The sequence below is a fragment of the Xiphias gladius genome, chromosome 14 (genome assembly GCF_016859285.1).
Source record: "Xiphias gladius isolate SHS-SW01 ecotype Sanya breed wild chromosome 14, ASM1685928v1, whole genome shotgun sequence".
Classification (NCBI taxonomy): Eukaryota; Metazoa; Chordata; class Actinopteri; order Istiophoriformes; family Xiphiidae; genus Xiphias; species Xiphias gladius.
Window position 1 is genome coordinate 21,216,623 of NC_053413.1, and position 21,780 is coordinate 21,238,402.

General features: G+C 38.8%; 1 protein-coding gene across 2 annotated transcripts in view; it reads left to right on the forward strand.

The window, feature by feature from the left end:
- LOC120799265 (collagen alpha-1(XI) chain-like) overlaps window positions 1–21,780 on the forward strand; it is an 85,431-nt gene that overhangs the window by 61,595 nt on the left and 2,056 nt on the right. For both annotated transcript variants that reach the window (XM_040144291.1, XM_040144292.1), the window contains exons 44-66: window positions 821–874; window positions 1,383–1,436; window positions 5,242–5,349; window positions 7,805–7,858; window positions 8,770–8,823; window positions 9,010–9,063; window positions 9,353–9,406; window positions 10,767–10,874; window positions 11,052–11,105; window positions 11,342–11,395; window positions 11,783–11,836; window positions 14,069–14,122; window positions 16,443–16,550; window positions 16,839–16,892; window positions 17,229–17,282; window positions 17,909–18,016; window positions 18,509–18,562; window positions 18,652–18,687; window positions 18,812–18,865; window positions 19,439–19,700; window positions 20,508–20,620; window positions 20,847–20,915; window positions 21,249–21,482. In XM_040144291.1, coding sequence (XP_040000225.1) covers window positions 821–874; window positions 1,383–1,436; window positions 5,242–5,349; window positions 7,805–7,858; window positions 8,770–8,823; window positions 9,010–9,063; window positions 9,353–9,406; window positions 10,767–10,874; window positions 11,052–11,105; window positions 11,342–11,395; window positions 11,783–11,836; window positions 14,069–14,122; window positions 16,443–16,550; window positions 16,839–16,892; window positions 17,229–17,282; window positions 17,909–18,016; window positions 18,509–18,562; window positions 18,652–18,687; window positions 18,812–18,865; window positions 19,439–19,700; window positions 20,508–20,620; window positions 20,847–20,915; window positions 21,249–21,482 — 1,902 coding nt within the window. The remainder of the gene's footprint in view (window positions 1–820; window positions 875–1,382; window positions 1,437–5,241; window positions 5,350–7,804; window positions 7,859–8,769; window positions 8,824–9,009; window positions 9,064–9,352; window positions 9,407–10,766; window positions 10,875–11,051; window positions 11,106–11,341; window positions 11,396–11,782; window positions 11,837–14,068; window positions 14,123–16,442; window positions 16,551–16,838; window positions 16,893–17,228; window positions 17,283–17,908; window positions 18,017–18,508; window positions 18,563–18,651; window positions 18,688–18,811; window positions 18,866–19,438; window positions 19,701–20,507; window positions 20,621–20,846; window positions 20,916–21,248; window positions 21,483–21,780) is intronic.

A 21,780-nucleotide genomic window follows, 5' to 3' on the forward strand; every position in this document is an offset into this window, starting at 1 on the left:
CGTCATAGCTGGACGCACACCTCAAGGGAAGGTAGCCACAGAACTAAATTGTTGCCAGTTATAGACGGGACATAGACTGTGGACTGATGAATATCTAAACTGTTTGAGGTGACTTTCTTACCCTTTCCAGCTTCATGCAAATCAACAATTCTTTATCGTAATTCTTCTGAGACTCCAGTTAGCTTTTGTTGATGTCATTAGCTGAGAGGGGTTCTCATACTTTTTCCAGCCTACACTTTGAATGCATGAATGATGTATTCAATATAGACAAGAACAAAGCAATGATATGTGTTTTATTAGTTGTTAGGTTGTGTTTTTGTTTATAATTATAACTTAGATGAAGATCTGACCATATTTTAAGACAGATTTATACATATATGCAGGTAATTCCAAAAGGTTCACTTCATTTTTGCCATTGTATACAGATTAACAATTATATGTACTGAAAGAGGCAATAGTTTACACACCCTGTTTACCCTGATGCCAGAAAATCTCACATATCAGTTAATATACTGAACAACAGATCTTAAATTTGTAACCATCACACCTCTCAGATCCCAGTCACATCTTCTGTCACACCATTTTTTTTTTTTCAATCACAGTGCCAATTGAGTTTGACAGGAAGCCAATCAATCAATTGCAAAGACTCGCTCAAGGTCTTTGTGCGCCAATCAAATTTGAATCTCTTGAGAAATATTTACCACCCAGTATTTGTAAAGATGACACTTTAAGATATTGGGATTTAAATAAACATGGGAGCTTAGAGCCTTTTAAGATTGAGGGCAGAGATGTGAGCTCTGCTGTTTGTATCGCACCACAGGGAGAAGTTGGTGGACCTGGACAGAAGGGAAGCAAAGGAGACAAGGGTGAACTTGTGAGTCATGGTTTTTTCTCTCTATTACTTTTTATATAACTTTTTAATATAAGCCAATGAGTTTTGAATGATAATCCATGCTAACTGAGCAACGAACACTAATCTTAGCTGCTGAATTCTCAAATGAACTGCATAAATTAAAGTACATAGGTTACTTGGCAACGACTCATTTTAGGTTATCTTGCCCTCAACAGCCTGCAGCATAAAAATATTAACTGAAGTGCTGTTATGTTTCCTAAATGGTTGGTTAATTTATAATAAAAAAAATACCAGTGTGCTCTGTCCTCATCTTTAACTGACATTGGTATTAGTCACAAATAAATATTGAAATATGTTTTCTCTCTTAAAAAAATGTCATTCCCTTCGGGTAGACAGTCTGTACCAGGATAAACAGCTTTAGCAGGCAGTTCTTTTCATTAACTTCCACTGCTCTTCAGTGTAAATTAAAAAAGCTTATCTATCTTGTCTCAGCCACTGTACTGTATCTCATTGTTTCTTGTGTTTTTAGGGTCCACCAGGTCCAAGTGGTCTTCAGGGTGTGGTCGGAGCTCCTGGCCCAGCTGTGAGTATCACTTCCTCTGGCCATCTGATGTCAACTTTTCCCTCATGAAATGTTATCATGCGCTCTTAGTTCATTTTGGAGCTCATATTCAGGAATAAAACATGAAATCATAAGAGTGCCACTACTTGGTAACCAGTGCACAGCAATATTCACTCCAAACTCTCACCTTCTCTTCTCAAGACATTGGTTAACCTTTATTTGGCAGATACTGAATTTTGAAGGATTTTTTTTTTTTAATTCCTTTTTCCAACCTTTCATTACTCTTTCCTCTAATTCTAGCCCCTGGTTACCTTGATTTTTTTCTTAATCATAATAACGAAATGGCAAATCAAGTTTGAAATATTTACCCCAATTCAAGGTCTAATGAGGACAGATCAGGTGGAGATTCAAAATAGGAAATCGACCAAAAGCCTGTGGGGGGAGATTTTTAACTAGTTGTCTCCACACCTGCAGTCCTATAATGAAAAAAACAGAATCATGTCTGTTTCTGCAGGACTAGACCCTGATATCCAGTAGTTTGAGACCATGTTCTGTTAAGAGCAATGTGTACTCTATGCAGGTTTTTATTTTTACTTACTATTTCCGACTGATGGTGTGACAATCATTTAAATTAGCTTTTAGAGTGTTTAGATTGGAAAAATGGACACTTGGCTCTTAATGCCGTATAGTTGGAGACACCTGTTACAACAAGGTAGCCTGATTTTTTATTTTTTATTTTTTAAACAATGTTTTATTCCCCAGATGGTCAGACATGTAGTACTGTTCCAGCCACGTCAGGGATGCTGGACATTAAGCAAACAGTATTGTTTTTTTTACTGCTGCTTTTACAGTCAAAGGTTTGACTGCAGTCCCCTTACATTTAAAAATCCCCATCCAGTTATCATTGAAATGTAACATAAATTTCAAGTTCAACTTCTACTTGAGGCAACATATTAATATGAGGGTACCACACAAAGAGCTTTATGGTCAAGGTTGTTAACAGCTTGTCTTTTCCTTATAGAAAGTTTTTAGCACCCGGCCATTCGTTACACTGCAATTACCAATTTAGATTTTGTATTGCTTTACAATTCTTCCACAGATTTAAACTGGTCACCTTCCATTTACAAAACAGTCTCACAAACCACAATGGTATCCCAACCTGCCAATCAATTCCACATATTACCTCTTATGGCACTAGACCTGCCTGAAAATACTGCCATGTCTGCTGCAAAACATCCTCTACTCATCCATCTCATTAACGGAGCGGGACAAGTCCTGTTTCTACAATAGCTGATGGCCTCAGGGCAACTAACAGCTCATTACTGTAAATTATTAGGCCTTAACAAGCATTCTAGCAAAAATTCAGCATCTGCAGGGCTCTGTGGGCGCTAGAATAGACCTGGTGAGACGGATTGCTGCAAGCAGGTAGCAAGTCCAAGCTGAAAAAAACCAAATTATTTAACAGTTCTTTGTGCTGATATGTCAGTCTGCCTGTGTGTGTTTGTATTTTCATGACTGAGTCCTGACTAGTTTCAACATTATCTGCCCTCGTTTTGTTACTGCATATCCTAATGCTGTTATCACTTTTGACTGTATCTACCTCACCTTTCAATCAGGAGGAATGTTGGTGTTTATAGGGAAAATGAATGATCCAATTTCCTTTTCAGCTATGGCTTAACAAGGTTTACAACAGCTTACACACCAGTGCAATTGTCTTAAAGATACAACTAAGGTCAAGCAGTTGGAATGAAAGAGTCTATGGCGGGGCAGTATTGATCTTCATCAGGATGTAGTAAACATCATTTTCTACAAATCAAGTGGGGTTTTATTTAGCAGTATCTAATAAAAAGACATAAATCTTGTATAAGAATAATTTCTGAAATGTCACAGGAGGAAAACATTTTTTATCATTTTTTTTTTATTTTTTTATGTAAAAGTTTGTGTCTAACGTAACGTGAGGCAAACAAAATTCCTACAATGGCCACTCATAAATCCCACCTGCCCGAGAATGTGTGAGATGCCTCCAGGCCTAGGCTTCTCTTATACCCACAGGTATGATGCAAGTTGCTGTGATGAATCATTATCAAGTTTTAGTATGAGTAAGGATTCGTTGGCTTACAATGATTAAAACCTCTAAGAAAGTAGTTTTCTAATTAGAACTAAAGCATGTGTTGAATGCAACAATTTTTTTGCAGTTGCTTCTCTTTTTTAGATCTTTAATTCGGAAAACAGGGAGCCAGTTTTAGGATATAGGATATAGTCTATTGATATAGTCAATTTTGGAAAATATATTTGTACTGTACATTCTATGCTTGTCTCATCATGACTTGCGCTGCATGCACAACTTCACGCATTGTCAGATTAATGCAGACCAAAAGTCATTAATTGCAGAGTGAAGGATGGACAGTAATGGACAAGTGCCCAGTTGTATGAGACCTGCGTGAGACCTGCTGGCCATTGGATCAGGGATACGTTGGATTTTTCCAAGTTGTTTTGAAACTGTAAACAAAGTACTGTGGCATTATGTAGACAAAAAAAAATCATTTTAACTTCTTTTCCACAAGAGTTATAATACTTATGGTTTACACTTTTGATGTTAATGATGGTTATAATGTAACAGCCAATGTTTTGTTTTTTTTAACCCATTCCTACACATTATTTGGGGGCTTTGGCGCTCAAGATCACATAAATACTTGACATTCGCCATTGTTGGACCATTTCACTAATCATACGCAACCAAGCCATGAAAACCAAGCTTCATATTTTGGTGATGATAACTGTTCTAGGCTGTCCTCCTTGATTGCCTTCAACAAAACCGTCCACCAAAACAGTGTGGCGCAAGTTGTACATAGGGTGTTAGAAATTATGCAGCATTTAAGTTTAAGGACTCTACAGCCAGACACATTTCTGATTCCAGTCTCCCTGATGTTTTTGTCTCTCTAAACTTTTAGTCAACCTTGTCTCCGACTCTTTAGTTCAAAGCTGTGCTCACGCTACCTGTAATCACCTAACATTTCCTTCTAAACTGTTCTGCATTCAGTACCAGCACCTGAAGCTGCCTCCCAGGGCACAGAGAGAGCTCCTCAAGCACTTTCAAGTGCTGACATGCATTTGAACTGAAAACTCCTGACTTCACAGATGAAGTCAGCATCTTTCACATACACTGCTCACCATAACCCTGTGGCTATACTATACTTTATCCTGCTTACCATGATGAGAAGCCTTGGTAGGATGGCTGCTGTTTCCCCAGGTGACCCCGAACCACAGTGGATCAGTGGCTAGGACTATAGCCACACTCTTGTCCTTTTTTTTGTTTTGACTTTAAATATCTGCCATGCATATTCCTCTGAATCCTGTAATGGGCTTCCACCACTCAAAAGATTTACAGATTGACTCTAAACTTTAAATGGCCCTAAAATTGAAGTGAGTGCATATGTATGATTTTTGCGTTAGCCCTGATATATAGACTATTAGCCTGTCCAGAGTTCATGGTGAGAAAAGCTCCTGTCCCCCGTTGACCCTGAGCAAGAATGTGTGGGTGTAGAGAGTTGATGGATGGATGATAGTGCCATAAAATGACCTTCAGAAAAGTTAATAACGTAACCATCCATCCCCTACAAGTGTTTGAATATGGGCATCGAACCACACTCTGCCATGTGAGCTTGGATATACTCCATAACCTTGAAAAGGATTGAGAAGGCAAAGAAATCCCATTAGAGAAAAAACACATAGATATGAGTGTTTTTGGACTGGAATTTGATAAAGCTCCAGCTAATGGGGATCAGAATAAAGATGTTTGGATTGTGTGAACTTTGACTTCTCACAGGGCAGTGACGGTGAGTCTGGACCAAGAGGACAGCAGGGTATGTTTGGCCAGAAAGGAGATGAGGGACCCAGAGGATTCCCAGGTCTACCAGGACCCATCGGGCTGCAGGCAAGTCTTAAGTCTGCATCCTCTAGATAACATGACAACCAGATGAATGCAGCGTAGTGCATTGTTTTTCCCTCTTTCAAAGCCAGCCAGAGCAGAATGAGCTCCTCCATACCTATTAAACCAACAACATTGCATCTCTCCTTACATCATTAACATCACATCAAAACAGAGCATAATTTATTAATGCAGTCTTGCCTCCTAACAACACTTTGTATTGCTCATTGGCAAATTATGCTTTTTTCCCCCCTCAAGGACTTTCCTTAGCATAGACCGTTCTAAAACTCCATCACCACTGCTAAAATTTTGCATTTGGCATTTTGGTGCAACATTAATGGTGGGGGAGGGCTGACGTTGGTTTTTCCTCTCGGACTACATCATTATCATGCAGTAAACCGCTCCCCTGAAGTGCTCACAGGCCCAAATAAGAGACCAGCTGCTGTTGCATCTCGTATTTGAGCAGACATTTGAATCAATGTGTAGCATTATTTCATTTATCTTTTCCCACTATGTCTCTTATTAGACATTCTACAATATGCAGTGCATACAATATTCATTGCCTAGAAGATTTAGAGAAAAGGGGCAGCACCACTGAAGCAGCTAGGCAGTCAGGATTTTGCCCAAAGATGATTTGGATCCTAGGATAGACACATCTGCTTACCTGTGATGTTACAAATATTCTGTCAAGCTACTAGGACTCCTTGTAAACAGAGAGACAAAGAACTTTAGCAAAAGTTACACAGTCTCACTTTAAAATGCAAATTGTACATTTTCTGTTTGCTTTTACCTTACGTCAGGTATCAAGAAAATTGTCCCAGAAGGATGTGATACTAACACTAAGGCTAATTTTTAAGTTACTGCTACCCCACTACTTTGCTCTGTTCAGCTCTCTTTTCCTTAAACCTGCAACAGAGTGAAAGAGTTGCCAAATGCCAGAGCATTGGTTCATTTAAGCCAGTGAGCTGGAGTTGAAGAAACTTGCTTTGGTGGCAATGAAAAAAGAAACAGCATACTTAAGAATATCTCAAAGTCAATTATCCAAGTACTCACTGAGGATGAAATTAGAGCGAAGCCCCGCTGGTCAATAGGGCCAGATAACATTGTTATTAAGTGCAATTGGCTTTTAATTGGGCATAATGCACTCCATCTCTACTCTTTTAATTATGTTTGGCTAAGCTGCCCTTCAATAGATGGCAGCAGCCACTGCGAGCTCAGCTCTTCAATGCAATTATCTGAAGCATTAATGATTTTTGACTATGGGGAATGAATGGCTTCGGTTTGAAAGCCTTCCATCATCTGCGGCCGTGTTTGCTGTGGAATATTAGAGTCCTTGCTGAGAGGATGAATTCTTCAGATTAAGAGGTTAAGATGTGGACAAAGATGAGAGTAAAAATCAGATCTGATTATTCCAGAGTTGCCCGTACAGTCCAAGGCTAGTGTGGGAAATAGAGGGATACGCAAAATCATAAGTAAATATTTATCGATTTAGGCTAGTAGTTATAGGAGAGTTGTGTGTTTATTTTTATGTGTGTACATATGGTCTATGTTAATTTTACTCACAATGCACATCTTTTTTTCCAGCCTTCTGATCCATTAGTTCATTTATTTTACATTCAAACCAAACAAGTCCAGCACTGATGAAGAGCACGTCATTTCCATACATTATCCATGAAACAAGTTAATGCTTTATTTATTTTTCCATTCTCACTACCCTCATGCTTTATTACTGTGACTAAAGTCCCAGTCAGAATCGGTTATAAATTAGCCTTCTCTGCCGTCGCAGGTACAGTAAATCATCCAAACCGGCTGAAACTACACACATGTGATCTCAGTGATTGATATTCATGTCATTTTGGTTTTACAGTAACTTATCATTACCACTGCTTTCCACCCACCTATTGATTAATCATGCTCCATCATTGCAGTTAAACCAACACAACAAATAATAACTGCAATTATGCAGATAGACAATAAGCTACAATAGCAAGTGAGAGGTCCTTCATTTTCATTGCAGATACACCTTCCAAACATGCATTCAAACTGTTTTAGTCATGCATTATTGAATCTTAAAACTGGATAATAGGCACTGCCTGCGCTGTCCCCTTTGTTTCTACTTTCCTGTGGACATAAATGGATAGAGCTTCCACCCTGTAATTTACACAGCCTGATTATATCCAAGCTTCCCATACCCTTTAATTACAATAGGTGTCCTTTTTGACTAATTATGTGTTTACACTCAGGGGTTCTGCTTGTAATAATGCATTCTCCATCACATTGCATCCTAAAGCCCACTATTCCATACACATCATCTCAAAGTACCCGTTAATGTGCAGCAAAAATGCATTTATGCCCCTGTGTGTGGATTTTCCAATCTCTAATTTTGTCCCAGGTGCTGCCTCACATGACTTTTTTTTTTTTTTTTTTTTTTTGTTCTGAAGAGTATTTGTCTTCTTCTCAGGGTTTGCCCGGCCCTCCTGGTGAGAAGGGAGAGAATGGAGACGTCGGACCAATGGTGAGCCTAGCGCTTTGTTATTTTTCTCTGTTACAGCAATTCACATGGTTTTCACGTAAACCTCAGTGAGGTGGGAGATTGTCCTGATTGTTGTGAAGTTTTGACTGGCGGCTGACTTTGGCAACTCCACCAGTCACTAGGCAGATGTTTTGGAAGTCTGTAGATGATGTTTTGACAAAACATTTTAGCTGGTGAAAACACTGCATCCTCTGTTCCAAAGTAGTATGTTTTTTTTCTACTATCATTTATTTATTTTTAGGACAGTTAGACTACAATGAATGTTTTCTCAGTATAACACTAAGGGATCGGTCAGAGAGTAATCACAACAGACAGCTATTATGTACGACAATGTAGGGGGGTTTGATTTTCTGACGTACCTTCAGGCTAGCACTCGGGCACAACAAGCACAGATACAGAGCAGCCTGTATTTCTTTTTTTCTCCCCATCTGTGCCTGACTATATTCACAGTCATATTTTGTGTCTTGTCTTGGCTAAGCTGAGCCATATCTGAGTATTATGTTCATGGCTCACACCTTCAGGAGTCACTGCCGAGATGTCATGTGTTGACAAGAGACACACCGGTTGTCATTCACAACCTCAATTTCTATAATACAGCAGATGTCATCTTTTCATATATGAAAAATGGTTGTAGTGGGTCTGACATGTCTGCCCCGCTCTTTCTGAAGATACAAGTTTTCTGCATATTTCCGATATGATCAAAAGCACCAAAAGTGCTGTACTGTCATACCCATTTAAAAAAAAAAAAAAAAAGGAAAGAAAACATTTTAGCACCTGGTGATTCTTTTGGATTTATTTCTAGGGTAGATCGTACATTTACTTTGCAACATATGAAGAAAGCTTGTGGCACATTGCTATATTGAACAAACAGTAACTTTGGTTTTTGCTGACAGGGTCCACCCGGTCCTCCTGGCCCCAGAGGTCCTCAAGGTCCCAGCGGAGCCAATGTAAGTCTGCTTGTTGTCTTTATTTATTTTATTTTTTCGACAAGCCTTCAGTCATACTCATTATTTCAAAACTCACGTTTTTTTTTTTGTTTGTTTTTTTTTTTAAAGATGTTTTTTCACATTGTCTATGATTCTTATTTTCTTAGTATAATCTACTAAACTAATGCCACTGTAATGGATCCACAGGGTGCACAAGGCCCTCCCGGTGGTATTGGTGCAATGGGAGGTGTTGGTGAGAAGGTAAGAACCCAACATGCCTGGTGATTTTTGATGCACTTGGTTAGTACTTCTCAGCTACGAGAAATACATTCCTTTCCTTTCCTCTGGTATGTTTTTCTCCAAAATAAGTGAATTCTGCAGAATGTCTCTCTTTCTGCTTCTGAAGGGGATTGCCACTTTTTATGTGGTTTGTATCGTTGAAATAGAAGTAGAAGGTACAAACCAAAAGCACCGCACTAGTCAGCTGATAACAATATCTGAATTGTTTACTGCAAGTGTGATAATCCACGTTTTCACTGTGTTATAACAGGGAGAAACCGGAGAGGCTGGAAACCCAGGATCACCTGGAGAGTCCGGTGTTGGGGTAAGCACAGCTTAATGCTTAAGTACTCATCTCATCTCATTTCTGATAACATCTTTTATTTTCAAAAACAAGAGAGCTGACAATTTAAACGTGTAAACAGTACTTGAAATGCACGGCGAGGAGCATGACTTACAGCCCGGCAGTGTGTCCTTATGTGAAGTTTTTCCCGTATGCAACTGTGACTGTTTATAGAATCTGCCTATGAATATCTGAGTTCAGCTAATTCAGTTATGTATATTATTTGACACTTCAGCGAAGGGGGCAGTTCTACTACTTTGTATTTTACCTCTGATTACTGCAGGCTGATGTCCAGAAATGCTAGCTCCCTGAGGGCTTTTCAGCAGATAATTAGCTCAGCTACATTAGGAAAACCTGCTCTGTTGGTAGTGTCATTAATCTCACCGCCTGTACCAGGCTATTATTAGAGGCAAAAGTCAGAATATCCCACGAGTTATTTTGTAGCATAAGCACTACAATGGTATATGATGTGCTCACAATAACAATTTATTTTTTTATGTCTCCCAAAATAGTGTTAAATAACACGAGGTTCACTTTCTCATTTAACAATATTTTACATAGGCATCGCATGCATCAATCCACATAATATGTACAAAATCTCTTTCATGATGCAGCATTTTGTTTGCTTGCAAACTGCCTCTACTTTCTACTTTTCAGTGGCATAAATAAGGATAAAGTACTCACAGTAGGCATCCTGATGTTGAATATCTCAGATCAGAGCAGTGCCATCAATCCAGGCTAACCAGTAGAAATCTGCTGTGTACACCAGAGAGGCTTAACCTTAGTCGTGGGTATGGGACAGTTACCCTTCTTGAGACCATCAGCTCGTATTGACGTATCCATCTGCTGCTGCGCATCTGTTTACAGTGACAGATAGAGCAAGTGTTGCACATCACATTGAGGTCAATATCAAAGGTGCCATGCTGGCATCGACTAGAGAATTGCTTGTCTCTAATAGGCCAACTAACGATTCCTGGCTGGTAATTATGCTTCAGCTGCTGCTCTGAGTCATAGCCAACACTTTAAGACACTGTCTCTGCTAGTACTAGATATTGGAATGATAATGGTGTATAGCATAATCATTTAGTAGATTGAAATATGATTTTAAAATGAAGCTCTACAGCAGATGATCTTAAAGCTTAATTTTAGCTTCTTCTTTCAGCTCTTAAAGTTGTACTTTGAGTTCTTACAGTCAGTTTGGTCCATGTCTTGATGCCAGATGGAGTGACAGATTTGATAACACGTTTGTCCTTTGTCTTACTGAGCATGATATCGTCAAAGTAGCGTTTATAGCCCTCATGTGGTCTTTGTGGTGTCAAGCCTGTGATGGATTTTCTCTCAGGGACCCAGAGGAGAGACTGGTGAGAAGGGAGAAACCGGCCCACCAGGAGCTGCTGGACCCCCCGGTGCCCGCGGACCCTCTGGAGATGACGGTCCCAAGGGTAACCCTGTATGTCAAATCCACTGACACATACACAGCCATGACTGATGCATTACTAGAGCTGTCAGCGACAGCATTACTATGTCATGTTTCTCAGTCAAGTGGTCTGCTGCAAGAGCTGTTGTTGACGCCATGTCAAATATCTGAGTCAAGATCAGTCCTCTCAGTTTCTCGATCTGTCTGCAGGGTCCTGTCGGGTTCCCAGGAGACCCTGGTCCCCCTGGTGAGCCTGGTGCTGCTGTAAGTGCTACATTTATCCTTCATCAATCTAGTGTTGTTGCATCATGTTTAGCGTGAAAAGCAATAAAAATATCTTTATTACTTCAAATTCACATTTTCATTCTAGTTTCCCGTTTTTCATAGGAGGATTTTGTTGTTGTTTGCATTTTATTATTTTTGTGAGAAGAAATCTTTTGAGTTGAGTCGAATTGAGTTAAAATCGTTCCATGTTTGGCTCATTTGTGTATTTTGTTTAGGGTCTTGACGGTTTATCAGGTGACAAAGGAGATGATGGGGAAGCCGGTCAACCTGTAAGTCTTACATGACCTTGAATTGTAAAAACTGCAAGTAAACATTTTAAAAATATCCACCAATCACATTCTGTTACTGAGAACAATTTCCCATGTGCTCAGTGATGTTTTTTTTGCCGTAACCTGAGTTGCGAGTAGAAATTCATTTAACTCTGGGTTTTCTTCAAAACTCAAAATCTAGAAAACATTGTGCCATTTGAAAACACTTTGCAGTTTAAACGTATAATGCTTACATTGAAGGAGATGTAGCAACAATATGGTGATGAAGTCTGAAGGAGAACCTAATAGAATCCATTCTTTGGAAATGGATATCCCTTTTTACATGTGTAGTATAGTATGTGCAGTATTTTTGAAGCATAGTTAACTGTTCTGTCTATTCAATGTTAGGGCCCTCCAGGTCCATCTGGCGAGGCTGGAGTACCAGGACCTCCCGGCAAAAGGGTGAGTACATTTTCAAATGACACTTGAGATAGCAAGCATAATAGCATAGCATGATAGAATAGCCAGTAATTGCAGATAGAGAGTCTTTGAGAGAATAATGACATATTGTGTGTTTGACTGGCAGTAGTGTGAAAGCTGCTGATAATGTCAGAAAATGAACTCGTCACTGTAATATCTGGCACTCAATACCCTTTCTGTCACATCAGACTTGGACTGAGATTATTTTATTTTACTAGCGTAGCATTTTTATCTTACCTTCCATTTACAGTGATAATGTTTTACAGCTACCAATAAAGCATGCCATTAATGAACTGTACAAATGGCTGGCACAATATGGCAAGAAAGAAAAGAGAGATTGATCTTTTAAGTGAATCCCTTCTATTTTATGTACTTCAGAAGAAATGATGCTCTCTAAAGTCTAACTTGTATTTGCAACCGTTTCTATTTCATAGAAGTAAAAGTATGATGAACACTGATTTTCTGCCTGGAATCATGAATAAGCAGTGGTGGGAAGTGACTAATTGTACTTTAAGTATTTCCATTTTATGTTACTTCATAAGTCTAGGTACTTCGTTACATTTCAGAAGGAAATATTATTCTTTTGACCTCACTACATTCCCCTTATTTTTGAAAGCTGTAGTTACTACTTTTTTTCTCTGATTATGATTGTCTTGAAATACCATTATATGGTTATGAAATAAAATACATTGATTGCTAAGGATTAAACCAGTGGTTCCGTTTTATTACCCCTAATAAAAAAGCAGTGTCTAGTTCAGGCCCCTTGTCCCATTTCAGAGCTCTCTGAATTGTTAGCAGTTCCGCTAAAGAGACATTTTCCCTGTAAACTTCTCAGATGATTTAATTTAAACAACTGTTCAATGAAGTAAAAGTTATCAAATATTTCACAAAAAAAGCGAAGACTAAAAAAGAAAAGTCAGAAACTGAAGTTTGGGTAGTAGAGCTTTATTTTCTCTGCTTTTGTCCTCCATTAATCATCTTTATCTTGCGGACCGGGCCTGACCATAGGTTGGGAACCACTGAACTAGACTACTAGTACTACTACTACCTGTATATAAAGTAGCTAAAACTAGCACCACCACGACCAACTACAACAGTAAAAATACTACTTATGCGTTGATGCATCAGTATTATCAATCTAGTGCCATTTATAATAATGTATCACTCACATGGGCCATTTTTTTGCAGCACACATACTCATTCAGTACTCAGTACATTTTTCTTATGATGCTTCTGTTCTTTTGCTTAAGAAGGATTTTGAATGCAGGACTTTACAATGGAGTATTTTTACATTGTTGTATTGGTACCTGAACTTAGAGTAAGTCAAAAAATATATCTACCTTTGGTAGATTTTGGATTCACTGCCAAGATTTTATTTGTTAAGCATCAGACACTAAGTTTGCATTCGATGTAATTCTGTGGCTTCAGCTGAAATGCAGGCTTAGACAGTTGATTATACATTTCAAACATGCTGCTATAGTAAGCACTTTTTATCCCCACAATTTGTATTCCAAGGGGTAGTATCCAGGTGACAGACACTACAGAACAAATTAGAGCCCAGTTCCATGTCCATATTAATGGACTCCAATATGATTTTTCATCCTTGACCAAGGTAATTCTGGGTTAGTCTCTTTCCCGATATCTCTTCAAAATTGACTCAGGTTTGGTGTTCATTGATGCGTGTGGCTGCTTGACTACATTAGCACACGTGCACGCACGGGCGCACACAAGCATGCCTGCATACACACATATTGAACACACGTCCACTAATGCATATACACAGTTGCCAGGGCTCATAACCTACATTGAAGACCGGTGGCCTTTGTTTGGTCTATTTGATTATAGTTTCTAATGGCAAATGAGAGCCCACTTACCAGGTTTTGACCAGAGGCTGTTTGGTGAAAATGCTGATATGCTTTTAGCTCAGTATGTTCGGAATGTAGGACAATTTGCTCGCACTGATGTTGTGTGGCCCTGCATAACCTTCTCCCTTTAAAAAGAGTCAAGGTCAGAGAATGTTCAGCTTAACAGTTAGTATGTATATGAAACTACTGCTTGTCAGCAAATGTTGGACAATTTCCCTTTCGGTTTCAATAAGTACCTGTTTTGTTTTCTTTTGAAGAGGTTGTAAAAGGCTTATAGTGTGTTGATTACAATGATATTCAAGTATTCATGCACAAAACTCCAATAGCATTTGATTGTTGTTCTTTTTAGGGACCTGTTGGACCAGCAGGTCAGGAGGGCAGACAAGGAGAAAAGGGATCCAAGGTAAGTCCCAAACCTTGTGGCTTCACCACTAAGTATTGTAACAAGTTACAATCGACTATTGAAGTGTAGATCTGATTCTTGCTGGTAGGGTTGGAGGGTTGGATAAATATATAGAAGCAAAGAAAAGCCTTAAAGCAGCTATAATCTATATTTTTATAAAGAAAACTTATCAAATGACGGTGTGGAATGTCAAAGGGGTCTCTCGTAGTGATGAACCTACAGAGAATTATCACCCTAATCTTTATGGAGCTTTATAGTGTGTTTCAGGTCATTGTTTGGCAGTCCGGCCGGCAGTTTTACTGTATTGGGTTAAAGCCAGATATTCCCCCTAAGAGGTGGTAGAGACCAAAAACTGAGCTAAAAGAGAGTGAACATGCTTTATATGATTCTACAATTCAAGTTTCCAAAATTCAAACAGCTATATTCAAGTTGCTCAAATTCAATTGGTCATTTTTGGATCTAAAAATTCAAGTCAAGAACTATTAATAAAATATTTTGTGGCTCAGATTGGAAAGGTAAAACTCACACACCAAAAATGAAAAAAAAATCACACTTGAAAAGCCGGGCTACCAAGGATAAATAATTGAGCCTTGAGAGAACTTCTGTCCTATCAGGTAACGTTCTGTCAGTCATGTTATCAAAGAAAGAAAAGTTTAGATGAGTGACTGGACACTTACATTTTCTTGCTCAATTTATTACATATTTCAAATCATAAAATAAATCACCATGTGGAAATTTCAAAGAGGGGAATTCTAAACAAAGTAAAATGTGTTGCTTTATTTTAGAGGTCTGTATTTTCCCAGAAATGTCCTAATCATTTTTACGACTTTTCCTGGAAAGAGCTATGTAATTTAGTATTGACTATAGGGAAAGTAGAGTCTCTAATTATTAGTTATACTTAACCTTCAGAATCAGTGGACAGCAGGTTAACTGAACATGACAAAATGTGAAATTTTCCTACAGGCAGCATACAATTCAACAAACACAGTATGGAAAATAAACTTTCCAGTAATGAATGAATGATTGATATGGTTGATGATATGGTTTTAAATAGAGCTTTTTTTTTCAGGGACATTGCTATTTTTCCAATAATCAGTAATGAAATGCTTTTATTTCCTGGAAAAATTCTAGGACATTTTTATGATATTACAGAACTATAAATAAAGTGTTAAACAGTAAAATATTTAATTGCTGTAAATTCATTGGTATTTCCATTTCAACATGTGGTTCAATTTTGTCGCTTATAAAAAATTCTAGTTTCTTTCTTTCTCTCCGTAAATGGCTGCCAAATTTGCTGCCTGAAAGCATTATAAAGTACACATAATTATATAATAAAATAGAATGAAATGTCTGTAATGATAGATGTCGAGTTATAATCTGAAGAACAAAGCAACACCCATTCAAACCCTTTCCTCTCCTGTCCCTCTCAGGTGTACTGGCAAATTAGTCTCACAGAGGCAGCCGTGGGGTTTCTTGAGGCTATCAGCTGATTTGATTGCTTTGTTAAAATCCATAACATGGTGGTGTTTACAGTCGAAGAGCATCAAACAGTAACAATCTTTCTAAGACAAACTGTTTATCACTAAATCAGATTGTTCAAAGAAACACACAGCCAGAAAACATGAAAAATTTCAGACATAGCCTGGCTATTTCTTTTGTTCTTTTCTCATCCCACACATATACAAGGGACACATCCTATCCACATTGAGGTAAAGGATTAGAGTTGATTTGATGGAGACAAGACAAAGCCTGCGTAGTGATCCTTGACTGTCAAATCCAGGCCTAATTGGTTGTCAGAACATTTTAATCCCGTCCTCCTATCAACCCAGTCGATATGACATGTCGGGAACTTCAATACATAAAAAACTCACTGTTCCTGCGCAGAGATGATAAGACGAGTTCTGTTAACATTTGATCTGTGTGGAAGTTACAAATCCTTGAAACCCTCCAATCTGAGATTTTGTGGAATCAAAACATTGCAGAATATCGAACAATGTGACTTTCGGATACAGGATTGCTTTAATTATTGTCAGACATGTTTGACTTTTATGCTATCGTGTACGGGGGACCATAGGACTCCGCATTGAAAAGTAACAGTATTAAAGGTATGGAGTTTTCGACTACTAGTAGCGTTGTGTTTGTCAGCCCTCAAGGATACACACAATATGTTTTCATGAGAAACAGTGAATGTTGATATTACTTTGTTTCTCTTCAAATTAAACTCCAAAGAATACTTTTAAGTGCCCAGAAGTCTATGAAGTCTATAGACCACAAAAAGGGAGTAATTGTGATTTTCTGCTAATATCCTTTTGTTTAACAGGGAGAAGCTGGAGCAGAGGGACCTGTTGGGAAAACTGGACCTGTTGGACCTCAGGGTCCCCCTGGAAAGGCTGGTCCTGAGGGTCTACGTGGAATCCCTGGCCCTGTTGTGAGTATATTTTCGTCATAGAAATAAAGTTCATTTTTATGCCACAGACTCGACTTCAGTGACAAATCTCTGGATTTCAAGTGATGAATGAATTCATTTATATGGAGTAATTACAAGATTGAAAAGCGCTGTTGGTTGAGCTATGTCTTTATTAAAAGTACTATTCTACTACCATAGATACATTTTAAATATGTTTGATTTCTTTAAATACAGTAGACTCTAAAATATAGTATTCCAATAATTGTTATTAGCCAAATGCTGTAATTATGTATTCCTTTTTTTTCCCAGGGTGAGCAGGGACTCCCTGGTGCTTCTGGTCAAGACGGCCTCCCTGGACCTCTTGTAAGACATTTCGTTCCACCTTCTAACTAAAAACCTGTCGAATCCGCAACATCATGGCACAGATGTAGTCATTGCAAAAGTCAAGAATGGTGCTGAATGTATGATACTGCAGGACTACCTGCCCACACCTTATTAAAAAAACGTCTGAATGTTGCGAGCTTTTCAACCATTACATAACTTAAGTAATCGTGTACAGGAGTTGTTTCAGTAACTCTGCAGGATAGATACAGAATAGTCGCCATGACTGCAGGGTTACTTGCTGGCTGTCACTATAAAATAATGTGAATTCATGTCACTGTCAGTTATTCCTGACAAACTAATTCTATCCCTCCGCAGGGACCCCCTGGACTTCCTGGTATGAAAGGTGACTCTGGATACAAAGGAGAAAAGGCAAGACATTATTATGATGCTAATCTCAAATTGCTTTACTGCTGTACTTCTCATATCTGCTTATGTGCCTTATCTGAAGCTTCAAAAGCAAGCAAACATCTCGGCCTGTTGCTTCTCTCTCTTTGTTCACTCTCTCCGATACGAGGAAAGTTCTGCTCCGTGAGGAGTTTTCACACAGTGATTTAAAGCAGTGAATGAATATGTATAGGTCCAATAATATCATCTTTGTAATGTTCATTGGTATAATGCCAGCATGCAGTAGTAAGGAGCAGATGGCCATAACTCTGCCAGGCAGCAACGGCCAGGACAGACCACCATTGTTAAATACGATGACCACTATAAACACACTAATTATTTATAGGCAGAAAAAAGACACGGCTGAGGTCGTCTCGCCAGGCATTGTGCATAAAGTTGCAGATGAATCAGCATATTTGTTTCACTTTTTAAAAAAACAGCTTTTATTTTCTGCTGGCGATAAACGAACAGAAATTAAACTTTAGTAGATATGAAAATTACTCTTTGTCAAATGCATAATTAGAACAAATATCGCTTTGGTGTCTGAATTTATTTCAATGCTATTTTTGTCTCACTATTTGTTCTTTATTCCCTTTTTCATCTTACTCCAGGGTCATCCAGGTTTAATCGGTCTGATCGGACCCCCCGGTGAGCCCGGAGAGAAGGGAGACAGAGGTCTGCCTGGATCTCAGGGTACTGCAGGTGGCAAGGGTGATTCTGTAAGTAAATCTCCGTGTCAGGAAAGCTGCTCTCTTAAAGTAATGCTTGTTCCTAGCTGTCTCCATAAGACTGTGAAGTGCATAAAGGGATAGAGTTGCATAAATGTGTGTGTAAAGTGTGACTTTCCTAGAGTTAGTGGAAAGAGAAGCCCACCAATGGTAAAGATATATGTAGTCATGGAAAAACTGTAAGTAGGGCTGGGTTTCTCAACATTCGGAAAAAGTATATAATGACCACATGAAAATATTATTGTTTTACAAACAAATAAAATATTAAATTTAAACGAGTTCTCTTTACATGTTTGAAGAGTTTTGTCCTATGTACTGCATAATACTAGAACACAGTTACTTGCATTAAACATATGTTTATTTTACCTATCACCCTGCACAAACTGTAAACATTTTGGACAAATACATCCGTCACGTACCATATCTTAAATGAGACCCCCATTTGCTGCATCCTAATCGATGTCATCTATCATCTGTTACAAGGGCACTGGTGGTCTCCAAGGTCCTCTCGGCCCTCCTGGTCCCCCTGGTATTCCTGTAAGTTCTACTTCTTGTCCAAAAAAACATGTATTTTCACACTCTGCTACACGGCGGTTGATCATCTATTAATACTGCTTTGTCAACAGGGCCCTCAAGGACAGAAGGGATCCAAGGGATCAACTGTAAGTCGTGTTTCCATCCTTTTCAGTGTTTTGATGCCATTCATCTGGCAATATGTGTCTGATAAGAATGGGTTCCCTAATAATTTTGTCAATGATATCTTGTGTTTTGTTTTTTTTTTGTCAGGGTTCAGCTGGTCAGAAGGGAGACACTGGACTGATTGGAGCACCTGGACCCCCTGTAAGTTACCTATTCATTGGCTTTAAACTTAAGAGGCATTGAGGTTATATACATTATACACTAAGAATGCGCTAAATATGCGATAACAACATTGATTAGAAAATACTGTACTCACTAGAGCTGAAAAGATCAGCGAATGAATTGATAAGTAAATCGTCAGAAAATGAATCAAAAACTATTTGATGTAATTTTTCAAGAAAAAAAAAAATTTGCTGGTTCGAGCTTCTGAAATATGAAGTTGCTGCTTTTTTCTGCTTTATATCATTGTAGATTGAATATCTTTGGATTTTGGACAAAAAATCTGAATTATGTCACCCAGGGGATCTGGGAAATTTTTCAGTATTTTATGACATTTTTGACTAAACAATTAATTGATTAGTTGAGAAAATAATTGGCAGATTAGTTGATCATGAAAATAATTGTTGGTTGCAGACCAAGCACTGACCATGTACACTTTTCTATCCTGGAAAACTCATGGGGTTGACAAAGACCATTCGCACTAAGAAAACCATCCCTTCATAAACACTTACTCAATAGAAATAATCTGCTTGACCTTTTACCTTTGCGCCTCAGGGTCCACCTGGTGACGTCATCCAGCCGCTGCCCCTTCAGCATGCTGCCAGAAGGGCCAGGCGCCAGGCTGAGATGCAGGGAGATGAGGCACTGGCAGACTACGGCATGGACGGCGTGGGTATGGAGGGAATGGAGGATGTCTTCGGATCCCTCAACAACCTCAAACAGGACATCGAGCGCATGAAGTTCCCCATGGGCACCCAAGACAATCCTGCCAGGACCTGCAACGACCTGCGCCTCAGCCAGCCTGACTTCCCAGATGGTAAGATGCAGACGTCCTATGATGGTAGAGACAGAATTCAGCAATAGTAGAGTTTGGTCTGCAGTTGTCCACATAAGTCCTACATAGCCCATAGTTGTGAGGACACTCATTGACGTAATGCATTCCCTAGCCCCTTACCTTAACATTAAACAAAAACGTGCATAAGGTCTATAACTCAAACTGGTCCTCACGAAGAGAGAAGTACATGTACACACACTCTCACTGTCCAACTGCCAAAATCCAGAGTGAGAGAGGAGTCGATAGAGATGTTGATATACTCATTTGAGTCACCTTCAGTTTCCAGAAGCTCACAGCAATTAAGCTTTGAAAGCAGCAGCAAGTGATTTTGAAGTACTTTTTTGTGCCTCTCAGGCTATATACAAGCTTCCCTGTCAAAATATTCAGTTTACTATAATGTCAGACCAAGAAAAGAGATCAATTTTCACATTTAAAAACCTGTAACCATCAAATGTTTGGCATTTTTGCATGAAAAATTACTTAAACTATTCATTGATTATCAAAGTAGTTGCTGATTAATTGTATTTTGATCAATTAGTCAATCAGCTAAATAGCTCTAAACCAGAGCTAGAGCCTTGGCAGAAACAAATAACATTTTACAACCTCCCTGTTGACATTCTCCCAAGTGAAAACCTGAAATACATAAATTGTATTTAGAGATGGTTGAGCGACCGTGTCATGGATGATGTGACCATTAAATAAAAGCAGTAGTCTAAACTTTCTGAAAGGCCAAAGCTGTGCTTCACACCACTGCCTTATCTGTGTCTCATGACTGTGTTTCTCCCTCAGGTGAATACTGGATCGATCCAAACCAGGGCTGCATAGGAGACTCCATCAAAGTGTTCTGTAATTTCACAGCAGGCGGAGAAACGTGCATCTACCCAGATAAGAAATCCACAGGAGTAAGTAACAGGCATCTCCTCAGTAACATCTGATTGCTACAGTACCAGTCTTGAATCAAATGGTATTTTATGGTAATAGCAATTGAAAGAGACTTGAATCTGCCATATTTTTAATTGACCTTTTTGAAAAAAAGGCAAAACATCTGCTCCCTGAATTCTCCAAAATGTTTAAAAAGCTCTGTAGAGTAATCGTCATAAACTCAATTATTTGTTTGTTCCTTTGTAGGTTAGAATATCCAACTGGCCTAAGGAGTCTCCAGGCTCGTGGTTCAGTGAATTTAAACGTGGCAAAATTGTGAGTCAACCCCCACAACTTCCTATTTTCTTCTTTTACCTAGAAGTAGATGTTTACATCCATTTTAGATAAGTTTTTCCCTCTTTAACACTAATCTCTCTCTGCCCTGACTTCCTCTGCCATACGTCTCCTCCCCTCTCCCTTTTTATCCTTCTTTTTTTGATTTCCTCTTTCCTTCACTCCGACCTTTCTTTTAACCTTCTCTCACTGCATCCTTTTATTTACGCATCCTGTTCTTTCTTTACCCTCTGTTTCCCTATCTTTTGTCTTCTCTCCCCTTTGCCTTTTTTTTTTTTTTTTTTTAAATCTTTCTCCCCATCTATCTGTCCCCAGTTGAACTATGTTGACGTGGCAGAAAACACCATCAACACAGTGCAGGTGACCTTCCTGAAGCTGCTGAGCTCCTCGGCACGGCAGAATTTCACCTACATTTGCCATCAGTCTGTGGCCTGGTATGATGCCAAGGCTGACAACTATGACAAGGCGCTGCGCTTCCTGGGCTCCAATGATGAGGAGATGTCTTACGACAATAATCCCTTCATCAAGCCGCTGTTGGATGGCTGCTCGGTAAAAACTCATTTTCTAACTTTAAGTTTGCAATTAAACTTTTTCCTGTATCCCAAGAAATCCCATTAATCCTCACAAATATGTAGACAGTTGTGGGGAAATGTCATACAACAATGTTTATACAAGTACAGAAGGGATCAAATGTAGTAATCTGATTTTGGATAGACATTTTGCACTGGCAGATCCTCTTTGTTTTACAGTATGAAAGGTTTGTAATTAATGTGGAAAGTACAGCTGAAATTTCTGTTTCTTTTTCTTTTTTTTCTTTTTTTAAACCAAAATGCTAAACATTCACCGG